At 35.4% G+C, this 18099-nt stretch overlaps 1 protein-coding gene across 1 annotated transcript; it reads right to left on the bottom strand.

The window, feature by feature from the left end:
- Window positions 1–2187: 2187 nt before the first annotated feature.
- On the bottom strand, window positions 2188–10605 carry LOC134256961 (uncharacterized). The gene has a single exon (XM_062739634.1). It carries the CDS (start codon window positions 10603–10605, stop codon window positions 2188–2190), a length of 8418 nt encoding a protein of 2805 aa, XP_062595618.1.
- Between the last annotated feature and the right edge of the window lie 7494 nt (window positions 10606–18099).

Here is an 18099-nt window from a genome sequence, read left to right as displayed (position 1 = left end):
AGTGGTCCCAACCTAACCCCCCCCCCACCCCCTCTACACAATCTACACAACCTGAGGATGCTTCTGTATTAATATGGATAATAACAGCTTTCCTGTTCTTGACAAGAAGAATTTTAAGATATTTTCAACATATTCATACATAAACTTTTATCTCCTGTTGTGGCCCCACCCTACCCCCAGGGGTCATCATTTGAACATTCTTGAATCTACGCTACCTGAGGCTGCTTCTGATTTTTTTTTTATCATGGCACTGCTGTTCTTGAGAGGAAGATTTTTTAAAGATATTTTCTATAAATTCCTATGTATAACTTTGATCTCCTGTAGTGGCCCCGCCCTACCCCAGGGGTCATTAATTGAACAAACTTGAGTCTACACTACCTGAGGATGCTTCTTTATTAATATGACTTATGATGGTTTTGCTCTTCTTCAGAAAAAAGATTTTAAAAGATTTTTTCCTATATATTTCAATGTAAAAATTTGATCTCCTATTGTGGCCCCACCCTATCCCCAGGGGCCTTGATCTGAAGAACTTGGAATCTACACTACCTCAGGAAGCTTTCACATAAGATTTATGTTTTCTGGTCCAGTGATTCTTGAGAAGAAGATTATTAAAGATTTTTCCTATATCACTGTAAAATTTTTATCCCCTATTGCGGTCCAACCCTACCCCTGGAGGCCATGATTTTAACAATTTATAATCTGCACAACCACAAGAAACTTTCACACAAGTTTCATCTTTTCTGGCCCAGTGGTTCTTGAGAAGAAGATTTTTTAATGACCCCACCCTATTTTCACCTTAATTATGTCCCCTTCGAAGAGGGCTTGGCCCTTCATTTGAACAATTTAGAATCCCCTTTACCCAAGGATGCTTTGTGCCAAATTTAGTTAAAATTGGCCCAGTGGTTCTTGAGAAGAAGTCAAAAATGAAAAAAAAAGTTTACAGACGGACGGACGGACGACGGACAACGGGTGATCAGAGCTCACTTGAGCTTTCAGCTCAGGTGAGCTAAAAATTACAAGAAAACAGGTGTTCAACCATAAAGCAAAGGTTTATATACTAAAGGATGCCAATTAAATGTCCCTGGCATTTGAAGTAAGTTAAAATTGCTTCATTTGAATAGCTAAGGCACTCAAAACATACGGTCACTCAAAACATGCACAAACTATTTCAACACCTGCAGATTACTTGAACTTGTCGTTAATCTTTTATAAATTGCATGAAAATTTTAGATAATAAAAATCCCTCCAATTTTAAGTATATATACCCATTTACAAGTTTATCTCAACATCTCTACAAAAAATGTCAACAATAACCTTCATAAAATCACTGGAACTATGTATAGACAGTGGTCTCATTACCTAATTGTAATTCACTACATATACCTAGGGTTTTCCTTGTCTCATGTACATTTGACAACTGATATTAACATTTTCCACAGAGAATCAGTTTGAAAATATTTGATACCCACTTTTCCATTCAGGTTAATATATGATGTTACAAACTGTCAAATTTTCCTTTCTCTTTAATATGTCACTTTGAACATATTATAATGATTGAAAAATTGAAAGCGATTTTCAAGGTTTCAAATATTCTGGTATTTGCAGAGGTCATATCTTTACCAATAACAATGGAGTACTGCATTGCTATTCCTAATGCTGACTAAGGTTTCTTGGACTACGTATTCAGGTACATCTAATATTATTGAACGGAATACACTCTTCCAAAAGAATTTGATTGCACAGTAGTGAGTATGTTTGCATGCACTGTAAATTCTTAATTTACTCAATGTACCACCAGTTTCTTTATGCTGAAAAATATAACATATTCTGATGATGCTTTAAAATTCTATATGCTCAAATCACATTAGAAACACTTCTGTTGGAGAAATTGTACAGTCTTGGTTTTATGCTGGTAATTGTGCTTTTCAGCTAGTCTAAATCTATGTACCCGGTATTCTAAAGCACTAGTGCATATACATTTTAAACAAGTACAATTTCAAATAAATCAATAATTCTGTGTCTTTGTAACATTATCTATCCTTCGGTACAAAACTTCCTCAACGACATTAGCTAAGATAACTAAAATCTAAGAACTCAATATCTTCCGATCAAAAGGAAATGCACCCTCAACATAACAAAGTAAGGTAAAGCAATATTCGACTGTGCTTCAAAAATGAAGCATCATAATTATTCATCTAGGAATTTGAGAAGTACAGCATCATGATAACTGTAGTATGTTTGTAATCGTTTGACTTCAGGCTGTAAGGAGCTGGATACATAGGCATGATCCAAAATTGTTCCCCCTTCAGTGGTGCTAAATGATACAAGTTGTCTGAAGTTTTGATCTCTCATAAATCTTTGAAGTGGACCGTTAGATTTTGCATCCTCGTTAAAATCACCCAAGATGACACTGTCTTGGTCTTTAATTTTTAAGTAGTCAAAAACTTTCTGAAGACTGTATAGGAATGTTGCCATTTTGGCCATGCATGGGCGATATACAGACAGCAACAAAATATTTTCCTTAATTAATTTTACAGCTATTCCTTCAACATTCATCTTGGACAAAGGAAGAATATCATAACATTCTTCTTCATCTTTCAAATACAATCCAACACCTCCACCCTTTGACATGTGTAAACTCTGATTTAAAGCAGTACTTTCTTCATATGCTTCTTTTCTAGGTAAATGATGAAACTGAAACCCATGAAGTGCATAATTCTCTGTGTTTTCCCCAGGTCTTAACCATGTCTCTGTTAAACAAATAATGTCAGCCTGATTGAACCTGGCATCATTTTGTAGATCTCCAAAATGGCTGCGTAAGCTCTGTATGTTATGCAGAACTATTTTCTTCCCACTGGAAAGTAAAGTTTCTGAAATATCATCAAATGTAACTCTTGGCATTTCGTCTAATGCTGTCTTTACTTCTGGGTCAGCATAAACATTTTTCTGTAATCGAGATGGATCTTCTGTATCAATAAATAGACCGGCCTTTGAAGTAACCCTTGACAATGCGACATAAGCTTGGCCTGGAGCAAAAGCTTTATCTAAATTTACCACAACTTTGTCTGTTGTCATCCCTTGCACCTTATGAGCTGTACATGCCCAAGATAACCGGAGTGGAAATTGATGTCTTACTACTGTTGTTACCTTGTCCTTCATCTCTTCTTGCACTCTTTCTATGAACACTATGTTTCCATTCCTTGTACCTTGTCCTGACTTCTTCCCAACTTCCTTATTATCAAAAATTACTCCTACAGTTCTAACAATTCTGTCACTGTTTTCTTCAAAATCAAACTGACAAATATGCCCCATTACTCCATTCACGAGTCCATCTTCCACATTGCAGTTTCTTGTGAGCATTACCCTTGCATGGACGGACAATAACAATGAGCTTGGAAGGCCATCGCTTTTCGATCTTGTTACGGGTTTGTTTCTAAGTATCAGTTTACCAGATGTTTTGTCCTTTTTATAATCTTGAGCGTCAATTTCCAATAAATCTTCACAAGATCTCTTCAACATTGACAGATTGAATGTGTTAACCTCCTCATTGGTAGAAAACACATGAAGAACATCTTCTGGTCCTTCCCTGATACAGTCTTCTAACATAATACTTTGCTCCTGTGTCAATGGTTCATCTCTCTCTCTTACACGAAGGGAATTAAGAACCTCAGCAAAAGACAAATCTCCTTTTTGTCTCATTATCCCTTTTAACTCAATGACCTTAAATAAGTCGAGCCAGTAGTCCATAGGATAACTCATATTTTCTTTGTAAAGCCTTTCATCTTTCCGCTGCTTAACGGGAGGTAGCTGAAAAAAGTCCCCAACGGCAATAACACAAATTCCTCCAAATGGTTCTCTGCATTTCTTAATCTGCACCAGCCTTTCGTGTATGTAGTACAGGAGTCTTTTGTAAACCATTGATATTTCATCAATGATAAGAATCTGAAGATCCCCTATCTTTACTCTCAATTCACTGAGACTTTGTTCTCCAAGTGGTTCATAAGGCAAAGGGAGATATTTTGTTAATGAAAATAAGTGGTGGAGTGTATTTCCGCCAATGTTGAAAGCTGCCGTTCCTGTGAATGCCGCAAGAAGTACTGATACCCTGTCAGGTTCAGATATTATTCTTGAAAGTAAACGTGATGTTTCATAATGAATTGCTTTTATGAGATGACTTTTACCAGTGCCTGCACCTCCAGTTACAAATAAATGTAAGGGTTCACATTTCTCCCCTGCAATCTTTGCTAGACACCAGTTGCGCACCAGGTAAAATATTTCACTCTGCGTTTCATTCAAATTCTGAAGAACAGGTAACATTTCCCCTCTTGAAATTACATTTTGTTGAACATGATACATGACATCTGCATTATGTGTCTCACTTTCAATATCCGGTAATATATCCACACTATGCTCCTGTGGCACTGCATTTTCTTTTCTCTGTGCTATACCTTCCCTTCTGAGAACCTCTGTTTCTGGACATATGCGTGACCATGCATCTTCGGGTTCACCATTCATCTCATATGCTTCCTGAGCATTGTCAATAACATCTTCATTTTTTGCATACCGTGAATGATTGAAATCCACAATTGACTTCACCGATTGCTTTTGTTTTCTGCCAGAAATTTTCACATAACCCGTTTCATAAAAATCTTCATATAAATCAAACCCTGGTGGTTTCAAATGTGCTTCTGTCCAGTAAGGAAGAAAAAGTTGCAGAAGAGATTGATGATATTTTTCTGACATTTTCTCAGCATTGAACCTAGGATACCTTACAATAGCAGATTGTGTTCTTGTTCTCAGTTGCACATAACCTTTCCCATTCTGTAATTCAAACACATTTTGATTTTTCTTCTTAGGAACTTGAGAATTAGCAAGCACTCTGAATTCAGAACAAAATTCTGCAAGGCACATTTCATGAAAAATTGGCTTATCTGGCCGGTTCATGTAACGTTCAATGACGTTTGTCATCCAAACTTCATTCTCGTCATCGTCCTCCTCATCAATTATCTCTTCATCCTTTGATGCTTTCTTCCTCAGCACCGACAGCGGCTTACTTAAGCGCACTGGGTTGTCACCTACAGGTACAAAAACAACTTTCCTAGAACATTCCTTCATCTTCAAGTTACACACTCTGTATACAGCTTCTTGTGCACTTACTTCTCTGTGATGCAAGTAAGCTGAACCAATTTTTTTCATCGTCTGTCTGGCATCAAAATTTCCTTCCTCGGCCTCTAACTTTGTTTGTTTAAGTAACATGCCCATTTCCCTTTCTGACTTTGATATATAGGAAACAATATAAACAATACAACTGAATGGATCCAGTACAAACTGTATGTCCATATTAGCATCCCAGGATTTTAACAAACATCGGTTATACTGGTTTGTCCACACCTCATTTGGACAGCGCTTGAGTATAACTGATCTTTTTGCTGATAATATGTTATGGGCCTCTTCGTACAGTTCCTGGGTCAGTGACAGATCATCAAATAACTCTTCTGTTGTTATGATTCCTTCTCCTTCATTCTGCAATCTATCCCAAACACTTAGTAATATATCTTTTGCATATGCCTTGTTTACCTTTGCCTCTTTTCCACACTCGTCTGCGTTCTCTTCCTCTTTAGCAGTTGTAATGAAAGTCTTTTCAGATGGAGGCCTCGGGAAATTAAACCTACATTCTGTACCTTTCTTTTTACAAGATTTTGAATGTTTCTTACTGTGCTGTTGTACTTCCAAGACACTTTTTCTCAATTCTGCATCACCACTTTCTGATGGTACAGCACATGTCACATATCGGTCAATGAAGTTACATACAGCTTCCTCTCCATCAGAATCAATATTGGGTGCATTTTCAACCCAGTATAAACAATGCATGTGGGGAGATCCCCTCTGTTGAAACTCAACTCTCTGAAAAAAGTCTATTACCTTTCCTATTGGTTTTGCTGGGGAAAGTATGACCTCCTTGTGAAATATTTGAAATCTATGTTCAAACATTCTAGCCACTGTAACTGGATTGCACCTTAAAACATCATTCTTTTCTGACCATTCCATTTGATCTGGGTTTCTGTCATCGTTTTGTTGTTGTAATATAGCTTTGACAGCATCATTCCATCTGTACTCCGCTGCAGAAAATGAACAGAACCAAGTAGGGATTCCTAATTGGCGAAGCATAGCAAAGAGGTCTTTCTGCGCAGTTGCCCAATAAGCAGGAGTTCCTCTAATTGGTTGCATAAACCTTACAGCATCATCATTCCTCAGCAAACTAGAGAGAGTAACTGGATCTTGCAGCATATTAAGTGTTACTGGTTTCCCACTGGTACATTTTGATAGAGATTTTCGGAGTGAAATTTGAGTTTTCTCAATTACTTGATTCAATTCAGACATGTACTGGCTAAAGAAAATGTAATTGGTATCCTTGGCAAACCTGTTATCTGCATTCATTAACCTATTATTGAAATACCTAGAAAGTGTTAATTTCTCTGACCTTTCTTCATTCCAAGAAAAACGACCACTTGGAAAATGACAAGGAAATGCCTTAGCTTCATTGCCAGGTTCTTGTAACATTCGAATTGGGTTTTTCCCTTCACCTGGTGCAATGTTGTACACGTCATCAAAATAATGGTCTAAAACTTCCTGTGCAATATCAACAGGTTGTAAACATGTGTCAAATGCAACCATTTCCTCGTCCATTTCTGCATTATCTTCTGTATTAACTACATCTCTTGGCATATCTTCATTACTCTCTAAATCTTCTTCCAAAGTTGATTCAATTTTTACATCCTTATACCACTGATTGTTTTCTTTTAAGTATGTTAAGGCTGACATGACATGGTTTGTATTAACAAATTGATATTCAAAGTAGCCTTTATAATTCAACTTCCTTTTTAATTTCACACGCAGCAACAAATTTTCATCCTGTTGCATTGGTAAACTGGCAGTCTTTCTCATATCTGAAGGCACACAAATAACAGGTCCATGTACATTTCTTTGCCCACCATGGGGAAGAGCCATAACCTTCATAAATGGTATGTGAATCGCAATCAGATGCTGTTCTAAACTGTTCAAATTTGTCAATTCAGATGGAATATCTTCCAGAATCAAACTGTTGGCTGCAGCCTCAGCTGGTGCTTTGCCACTCAATATTTTTCTGTGACAAGTGTAACAAATCCATAATGATGATTTGGTGCATGCTTCTGGACAATATTCAGAACATTCATGCAAATACTTGTCTAGCAAACAAATGTCAGAGATAATTCTTGCTGATTCACTTTTTTGGTACATCTGATGTTCACAACTTTGAACTTGATTTTTAAACAGAAGCCTATGGCAACAAGTACAAGCATAATCTGGGCCCTCCATTGCATTTCTCTTAAACAATCCGATAACTTCCTCTTCCTGTTCCAAGTTCAATTGCTTCATTCTCCTATTTTGTCTTACACTCTCCTTTTTCTTTTTCTTCACTTCTGCAGATGACTGGTAACTAGCCTTACTACGTTTCTTTGCTTTTGACTGAACTTCCTTATCAGCTCGATATCTCTTTGCAGCTCTTTCTTGCACATTTGCTTTAAAAGTTTCATTTGTACTATATCTATGAATATTAGCAGCTTTGTTTTTCATCCTGTAAGTTTCATCTGCTTTGTATTTTTTCATGACCCTCTCTTTTACAATAGTCTGATGTTCCAAGTCTGTCTTGTACTTTTCACTGCTTCTTCTCTTAACATTTTTCTGATGTTCCAAGTCTGTCTTGTACTTCTCAGTACTTGCCTTCTTGACTTTTTTCTGATGTTCCAAATCTGTCTTGTACTTCTTAATGCTTGCCTTCTTGACATTTCTCTGATGTTCCAAATCTGTCTTGTACTTCTTAGTACTTGCTTTCTTGACACTTTTCTGATGTTCCAAATCTGTCTTGTACTTCTTAGTACTTGCTTTCTTGACATTCTTCTGATGTTCAAAGTCTGATTTGTACTTCTCAATACTTGCCTTTTTGACATTTTCCTGATGTTCAAAGTTTGTCCTGTACTTTTCTTTGCTCTTTTCTTTTGCTTGTTCTCTGTGCTGAGTATCCAACTTATATTTTTCAACACTCTTCCTCTTCTTTTCCTCTCTATGATAGAAGTCTATAGAGTACATTCGTTTACTTCTTTTCCTACTTGTCTTTTGTACTTGTTTTCTGTGTTCTGAATCTAAAGCATATTTCTGAATACCTTGTTCAATCAGTTTAGACTGGTAAGCAATATTATCATGATATCGTTCTTTATTTTTCATCTGTGTCTTCAGCTTAAAGTCTGCATTAGAGTACCTGTTTTTCCTCTGTTCCAACATTTTTTCCCTGAACCCTTCACTTTCCCTGTACTTTTTCCTAAATACGTCTTTGCGATTTTCTTTTGAGCTTAATGCCACTTTCAATTCAACAGTATTACGTTTTTCTTGCATTCGAATTCGGTTCACTTTACGCAGGTTATATTCTCTCTTACAAGACCTGTTTTTAATGACTGAATCAATTTCAGATAGCCCTGCTGATACATGTAAAACAACATCATAATGGTTTTGCTGTCTGTGATATAAATAAATAGCTTCCTTCTGTTCAAGCAATTCAGGATATGAACCCTCTCCACTAAACTTAAGCCACTTCATATCTGAATAAGTATAAATGTCTACATTCAACATATGGGACATTGCAAGAATCTCCAATTCAGTGGCCCATATACCCTCATGTGACATTTTACTAGAAAGTAAGTAAGACCTTAAAGATCCCTCAGATCTCATAAACTGTTGAAATTTTGCTTCATGTTTCAGCAAATGTTTACAAACGGCTTCACGAATTTGTTGGTGATGATTCTCTGAGTTTGTCAGACTGAACGATATTGCCCTGAAAAAGCAATTTCCATCCCTTTCAATATCTTTACAATCACTAGGTGTATCCATGTCTTTCACAGACACAGCATCATGTTGATGTCCAGATACAGAATACGACAGTCCCAACTCTTTGCATAATTCCCTTCGTTTCTGTACAGACAATGGAATAAAATCATGTCGTTCGATTTCCTCACCCATAAAAATTACTTCATTTGTTTGCAATACCTCTGATTGATCTGACATTAGGACATCTTGCCTTGAACCTGATGGTTTTTCAGTTCCTTCAACCTCATAAACTTCTGCCATAGCAAAATCCTTCTGTGAACACAACACTCCAGTTAATTCACATTCAACAGTTCTTGAAAAACCCATAGAAATAGCCAATGACTTAAGATGCAAATAAACGTCCTGAACATCCTTCAACAAAATTCTTGTACTCTTCCCTCTAACACTAAGATATCCACGAGAGCATCGTGCATGTGAATCAAATGAAAAAAAGCCATCATTTGTTTTCCCAATTAGAAGGGTATTTCCCCCAAAACACACAAAACACCCATTTGTCTCGCTAAGTGCCATTTGCACAGCTTCAAAAAGGGGATAAGCATTGAAATCTTCATAACATGGCTCCTCCTCCGATAAGGTGATTAAACTAGGGACAAGTATCTTCACTGTGAAGTCAAATGTTTTGTTATAGCATTCAAAAAACTGAGGCAACTCTTCCACTAACAAATACCTACTTGTAATTGAGGAACTCTGCTGCAGGTATGTGTATAGTTCATCTCCAGTGACTAAAACTTTGTTTATATCAGCTGTTTGCCAAACATTCGCACTCTTCAGAACATTATAAGCTAAGCCTGCTAAACAATTTGCTACACATTGTGTTCCAGCAGTATCACCAAACATTGGGTCAGCCTGATGAAAAGAGCCCTGAATACTCACACAATACACAGTTCTGTCTTCCCAGTATGTACTTTCCTCATTAACACCATGTTGCATACTAATACTTCCACCGTGTTTGTTTTCCATTTTCATATCTTCATTATTCCGAATATCATCATATCTTTCCTCACTGACAATTTCATTTCTTTCTTTCATATTTTGTACAGGGTCACATTCATCTCTTGATTCTCTGACACTTTCTATTATCTCTATACCATTTCTAAATTCTACATTCTCAAACATATCTCTTTCTTTTCTCTCATTTTCTACAATATCATGTTTTCTGTTCAACAGTCCGTTTATATTACTTAGAGAATCCGTTTTAATATCGTTAAAGTAGCCCTCATCTTTTAGTATCCTGCTGGTCTCCTCCTCCCTGGAGGTATCCAGCTGCGCCTGACCTGCTGGATTAGGCATATGCACTATGCCCGCTCCAGGTACTCTCGGTGGAGTACAAACCCACGGTGGGGAGTCAGGGGACGGTGCCTTGCCCTCGTTATGGACAAACAGACGACTTCCCAGAGGAGATGGCAACCTCTGGGCATTTGAGTACATTTTCTCTCGAAGAGAGGCCTGCACCCTGGCCAAGGGTTTTCCCTCAATAGGAGGCAACCCTATAGAGCCTTGCCCTGGAAAATTACCAGGAGGAGCTAAATCAGCTCCATCTGCTGTCCCAGAAAGGACAACAGACTCTGCCTCTGAACCATCTGTACCATCTGGTAATTCTTTGGGATGTTGTTCCCTCTTTTTTCTTTTTCTTAGCTTGTCAGCTAACAATCGCTTTCTGACAGACAATTTCTTTGCCTTAACCATCTGCAAAATAAACTAAAACTGATTAAAGAGAGACCAGTGATCTTTTTGTATTGGACAAAAGCTGTAATGTCTCAGTCATATTCACTAACTGGAAATTTGACATCTTACATGGACCCAAAGTATAGTTTTGAAGAAAATCTTGATTCTTCTATCAAGAATCTTGAAATTTTAAACTTGACCTATAAGTAAGCCCAAAGTATGTCTTTCGTTTACTAATCTGCAACTGTTAGTAAACACAAAATCATAAAGACTTGCTGCATCAATAAAGTATGGACAAACACCATTATCTTCATCTTTTAACTAACTTTAATGATGTGATCCTATAATACATAGATATCTTTTTTCAAATCAAAACTTGTCTATTTAGTGAATATAAACTCATTAGTTGAAGAAAAAGTAAATTCGGCACATAATAAAAATCAATCAAAAGCCTGAAAGGCTTCAACGGCGTCGAACATGAAAAACAGTTTCAAAATTTCTTTTGATTTAAATATGAAATTGTAAACAAAATAACACAATTATAATTATGGGGCCTTATGCCATAGTCCGAATTGAGTGGGGTGCGAATCAACCAGACACCGTTGAAAATAAACAAACATGGACGCCCGTTCATGTTGTTCAATCATTTCAGTCAGGTTTAGAAATAGGAACGATTTAGTCTGATTTACTTTCATATTACTCTATTTGTCAATGTCTAAGCATCACTTTTTCAGTATTTTCAGCTTACACAACATTTTCAGTGACTGCACCTTGCTACGAGATAGGATCGGGTTTGGTTTACCATATACTATGACACCAGTATTGCAGTAATTGAGGTCAATTTCGATAAATTATACCTTCAGTGTAAGGGTGAAGGCTTAACTTTACAGTTCAGTGTCTCTAACCTTCTACTTCATGTATAGCCATCAATGTAGTTTCGTGCTTATTTTATAGCTTTATTGATTATTTTCTTTTTTACATTGTCTCCTTCCAAAAACAGTTATTTATGTAATCCGAGGCACCGTTGTTAAAAATTCATCCGCAGCAACTCTCAGTATGCTGTGTTTCCCCCTTTTTCTTTTGTAAGAATAAATAGAGTATCTGTATTTTTAAACAAAATTAATTGCACATATAACGGATGCAATTTTATTTGCAAGTATTTCACTGTGACCATTTTGAAAAGAAAAGATATGTACTATTTTCTTTTGCGGATGCATCGACTGACACCTTCGGTAGCGTAGAAGTTGAAGGACGCTGACTAGTATGGCTTCGACATTCGGTCGACGCCATAACTAGAGGTATTGAGCAAGCTCTCAAAATTACATCAATAATACAATTTTTTACAGTGTCCATATAGAATTTTCTAACTGTGACTGTGAATTTGCAAAAATGACCTTGGATAAAAATAATGAAAGATCCTCTGCATGGTCATAAGTAATCTTTGAGTGAAATATGAACATCCAATGTTTCTTCATTAGAAAGCTTTGGACATGGCAGGAATTTTACACTTTTTCTGTCAGTCACCTTACACTTGCAAGAATGACATCGGGTTAAAGTTATGATATACCCTCAGCTCATGAGTAGTCTTTGTTTGAAGTATCAACTTCTGATACTTCTTCAATAGTAAGTTAAGAACTGGATACAAGTTTTATACTTTATCGACCAGTGGCCTTTAACTTGCCAGACTTATCTTAGGTCAAGGTCATGACAAACCAGTCATATGTGTGAAGTACAAACTTCCAATGTTTTCCCATTTAAAAAAATTATAGACTGGACACAAATTCAATATTTTTTTTTGCCAGTGACATTTAACTTACCGAATGACCTTGAGTAAAAATCATGAAAAACCCTTAAATCATGAGCAAGCATCAACTTCCAATTAGCATTAAATTAGAGAGTTATAGATCACACATGAAAAATACTTTTCCTGTCCTGAGACCTTGAACTTGTAAGAATGACTTTGGGTGAAGGTCAGTACATAACCTCAGATCATAAGCAATTTCTGTGATGAGTATGAACTTTTAATGTTCTCCATGACAAGATATGGTATGGGGAATTACACATTTTCCTAAAAGTCACTTTGAACTTGATAAAATGATTTTGGATCAAGGTCATGACACACCTTTAGATCATGAGCAATCTTTGTATGAGGTATGAAGTTGCAATGTTTCTTCATTAGGAAGTTGTCAGTCAGACACAACTTTTAATTTTTTTTACTGCTGACCTTGAACTTGCCGGAATGACCTTGAATCAAAATCATGACACACCCTCAGGTCATAAACAATCCTTGTACCAAGTATGAACTTCTAACGTTTCTCACTAGCAAAGTTATGCCCTGGACAGGAAAAATGCACTTATTCTGCCAATGACCTTGAACTTGTAGGATTGACCATGGTATCATTTATGTAGTAAATGTGAAAACATTTGGTCTCAAGATCCTAATGCTGATGCATCACGTAAAAGATTCACAGATGGTCACAGTGATTACTATATGTATTTAAATCATAGATGTGTATTTTTAAGGAGACACTCAAATCCTGTTTGGGTAACTTTTTCTTCATTTGGCGAGTCAATGGGTATCAATGTTGTAAACACAAATGCATAGTCAAAAGCATAATCATTATCATTTAAATCCAAGTATTTTTCAGATAATTATTCTTAAAACTCATGTGCACTTAGGAAAACCTAATACATATATTCATATTGACTCATATAAGAACATGATCTCGTTTTCTAAAATGTAAAAGAACACAAAACAGTGTTTGACCCTTGGCCTTTGACCTTGTGACCTCAAAATCAATAGGGGTCATCTTCTCCTTATGCAGGACCAGGGTACTAAGACAATTTCTTTTATGTCCAGAGTACTTTGACCTTGACCTTGTGACCTCAAAATCAATAGGGGTCATTTACCCCTTAGGGTGTACCAGTGTACCAAGTTTGATGTCTGTCAAGCAAAGGGTTCTCCAGACATAGACCAGACAATATCTACTCATGTCTAGAGTAGTTTAAACTTTAACCTTCTGAGCTCAAAACATAGAGGGGTTACCCACTGCTTAGGGGATACCAGAGTACCAAACTTGATATCTGTTAAAGCTATACATGGCATATCTGAGCTAAAAAAAATTTTTCATGAATTTGACGGCAGATATGTGTTATAAATGTTAAAATTTTAACTTTTCACACTCTTAATATGGATAGCCCAGTGTTTCTATAGTTACTTGGCTATAAACTTCACTGTATTTGTGTTGAATATCAATGGGATCCACTATTTTAAACATCACTGTGCATGAGCATGGGAAAATACAGCATATGAGCCACAATGGAAGAAGTGTTGGCCTAACAGAATCTGGTTTTTATCTCCGCATTTTGGTATCTATCGGTAAGTGGGAATTGTATCCTTGAAAATTATTAAGATGGAATAAAGATTTGCATTCTTTACTTTGTAATTAACTATTCGTTCCATTGTCGTTAATAGTTTAGACTCAAGTGCAATTTAATGTGGAGTTATTCAAATCTCTTTTTCTGTGGAGATCAAAAATACATATGTATTTGATTTATATTTATGATATCCTTGAATGCCTTTGCGTTTAATTCTGTAATTCACAAAATAATGTCAACCTTTTTACACAGATTTCAAAGATTTCTTATTCCCAATATTTGATGTGCTCCTCCTATGCTATAGTTATTAATCAGAACGAATAAAACATCATATATTTCTGAACTGGTCATGTTGGAGTAACAAATGCACAATCTGCAGCTTTGTTCATTGTATATTTAATGCCTGACAACAATGCTACTGCCTAATAAAACATCCAATTACTAAATTAAAGATTTGAAAAAAACTTGAATCTACACTACCTGAGGATGCTTTGCAATAATATGACTAATCAAAGCTTTGCTGTTCTTGAGAAGAATTTTTTTTTAGATTTCCTATAAATTCCTGTGTATAACTTTGAACCCCTGTTGTGGCCCCACAGCCACCCTACCCCCAGGGGTCATGATCTGAACAATCTTGAATTTACACTACCTGAGAATGCTTCTGTATTAATATAACTAATTATGGCTTTGCTGTTCTCGAGAAGATGAATTTTAAAGAATTTTCCTATATATTTCAAAGTAAAAATTTGTTCCCTTATTGTGGGCCAACTTGAAGCCCACTCTACCCCCACGGGTCATGATTTGAACAATTTAGAATCTACACTACCTTAAGAAGCTTTCATATAACTTTCACTTTTTCTGACCAAGTGGTTCTTGAGAAAAAGATATTTTAATCACCCAACCCTATTTTTGCCTTTCCTTAATTATCTCCCCTTGGAAGAGGGCCTGACCTGTCATTTCAACAATTCAGAATCCCCTTAATTTAAGGATGCTTTGTGCCAACTTTGGTTAAAATTGGGCCAATGATTCTTGAGAAGAAGTCGAAAATGTGAAAATTTTACAGATGGACAGACAGACAAATGGACAGACAGATGGATGCCGGACAACAGGTGATCAGGAAAGCTTACTTGATTTTCAGCTCAGGTGAGCTAAAAATTAAAAACAGACTTAGTGCTACAAGAATTTTCACATAATGGGAGAATTGACTGGTAACTACGGACTTGGCCTAAGGAGACCTCGTACATGAAATTTCACCCCACTCTATGGTTAAACTTCAGTTTGAAAGAAAAGCCATTGAACATATGCACCCAAAATGTATAATCACTACTGAATAATACCACACTGTTATCCTTTATACAATATACCTGTTGATTAAAAATCTTAGACTCTGAAAGGTTTCATATCTATTGGAACACACTGGAGAATTAAAAACAATATAAAGAATAAATCGTTTAATATTTTCTCAACTACATTTAAGAAACATAATTATATGATATCCAAGTCAATTGGAAAACTGACCACACAATATTTTAATTCTACCTTTGTTAAACCAAAAAGAAGTACTAAATTTCTTCCTTCAAACTGCCTATTATTGATCCCTGAATAAAAGGTCATTAAGTTAAGAAGTACTCATGAGATCATGCTCCAGATGAACTACTGAAGCAACTATAACAAGACGTGTTTGTGAAACACTATGCGCCCGGCAGCAACAAAGTTTGAAAAGCTATTTTCATCATATAGGTCAGTTAAGGTCCCAAACCCATTGACCTTGGTGTCATTTGAAAGAGCTTAATTAATGAAGTACGCATACCAAATATGAAGTCTCTGTCTCTCATGTATAATACCTGAGGGGGCTTCCATATATATGCTTCCATATGTGACTTTCTGTTCCCAAGACGAAAATTTTTAATAGTATTTTTCCCATGCATCCAGTGTAAAACTTTGATCGCAAATTGTGGCCCCTCCCTACCCCTGGGTGTCATGATATGAACAAACATGAATCTACACTAAATAAGGATGCTTCCATATAAGGATGAATAATCATGGCCTTCTGTTCCTGAGAAAAAGATTTTGAAAAATTTTTCCTATATATTCCCATGTAAAAGTTTGATCACCCAGCCCAACGGGTCATGATGTGAACAAATCAGAATTTACACTACCTGAGGATTCTTCCATATAAATATGACTATTCAGGGCTTTGTTGTTCTTGAAAAGATTTTGAAAATTTTTTTCCTATATATTCCTATGTAAAGCTTTGATCTTTGCCCATTGTGGCCCAACCCTACTCCCCCCCGGGGGTCATGATTTGAACAAATTTGAATGTGCAATATGTATTGAAGCTTTCATGTAAGTTTCATTTTTTCTGGTACAGTGGTTCTTGAGGAGGAGATTTTTAAAAGATGCCAATAAATTTTCATTAATTCTTAATTATCTCTCAACCAAAAAAAATTTCCATGAAAAAAAAAATCATGGAGTCTTATGATATCTGTAGTACAATATTATTGCACAATTATGTCATTATTGTTAGAAACAAAAGAATTATTTCTTTAAAAAAATGTTATATGCAAAATGTAGCTGTATATTATGAAAAAAATGTGTATTTCTTGATGTAATCTTTTTGTATATGTTAATGCATTAATCTTACATTGGTAGGGATTATCTCCCTGAAAACTTTGTTTTCCTTTAAATATCATGTTAATAACAGGTCATAGTGACCTCAATGTATGGTGTCACACATCTTCTACCTAATATGCATTAATCATCCAAGCTTGATGATTCTAAGCTAAATAGTTTTCAAGTTATGAGCCGGACACAGTTTTGCCATATTTGGCCATACCATTTTAAGTAATGGTCACAGTAACCTAATTTTAAAATGTGACACACCTTTTATATAAAATGCATTCACTGACCTAGTTGTTTGTTAATTCTAGGCCAAATATTTTTTCAGCTATAACCCATATTTGGCCACATCATATTAATTAAAGGTCATAGACATAATTTTAATATGCAACACACCTTCTACCCAGGAAGCATCATCTGACAAAGTTTCATGAAAATATGTAAGTTACGACCCAGACAAAAGCTAACAGACAGACAGACGGACATGAACACCATACCATCAGTGATTCTCTTTGTTTTTTAAACTACCACCACCTCCTTTTGAATTGGGAAAAATTAGAGACATTTTCCTCAAAATGGGAAAAATCATATAAAGTATATTAGAATGATAAAAAATGCACAAAATAATAAAACATAAGGAACAAATGTTTTTATTTGAGGTTTACCTCAGATCTGATTTTAAATCATAAAAATAATCATTTTAAATTTTTTTAACTTTAAATACAATGAATGGGAATTTTACTTATATTAGTCACACCATGTATAACTATTATTTATTTTCCTGGAATTTCTTTCTGTCTAAAAATTAAAAAATTATTTACCAGCAATTGGACCATAATAAGTAAACTGTCTTGTATTAATAATCAAGTTTACAGGATGTCTTCACTGTGTTTTTTCCCCACTTTTAAATTAGTGAAACCCTGTAGTGTTGTTTTTCCTGTTATTAGAATAACCCACATATTAAGTAATACCAAATCAAAAATCTACATGTCAACAAGGCTTGTATATGGGAATTAATATATATACTAATTAGTTTAGGCCAAAAAAAAAATCAATGATTATAATACGAAAACTGCCCACAATATTACACGGGTGTTATAAAATTGCTTTAAATTTTTCTAAACATGAATTATTTTCCCTGAATAAAAGTTTGCATTCTTCCTTTACTCATGAACATGCATAACACTATCATTTTATCAAACGGATAACAATTCAAATCTGATATATCACACACAGCTCATTGAAGTGACAACAGGAACACAAATTGATAAATGGTAATTGAACTGTGACATATTAGTTGATGGTAATTATATCTCCTGTTTCTGTCTCAAGATGTGAAGTTTCTTCATTTTATTTAAAAATAAATGTAATTAAATTAAAAACTAACGAAATAAAACAAGGATTGCTTTTTTTTTTCATATGTTGAATAAAAATCATTTATCATTGAAATTTTGTGTTATCTACATACACATTGAAAGAAAATGGCGGAGATAATGCATTCATATCTGAAGTTTACTA

Source organism: Saccostrea cucullata, unplaced genomic scaffold (genome assembly GCF_032062105.1).
Source record: "Saccostrea cucullata isolate Sc308-1 unplaced genomic scaffold, CSIRO_AGI_Scuc_v1 ctg813, whole genome shotgun sequence".
Taxonomy (NCBI): Eukaryota; Metazoa; Mollusca; class Bivalvia; order Ostreida; family Ostreidae; genus Saccostrea; species Saccostrea cuccullata.
The sequence above is the reverse complement of the archived record's forward strand: the minus strand, read 5'-3'. Positions and strand labels throughout refer to the sequence as shown.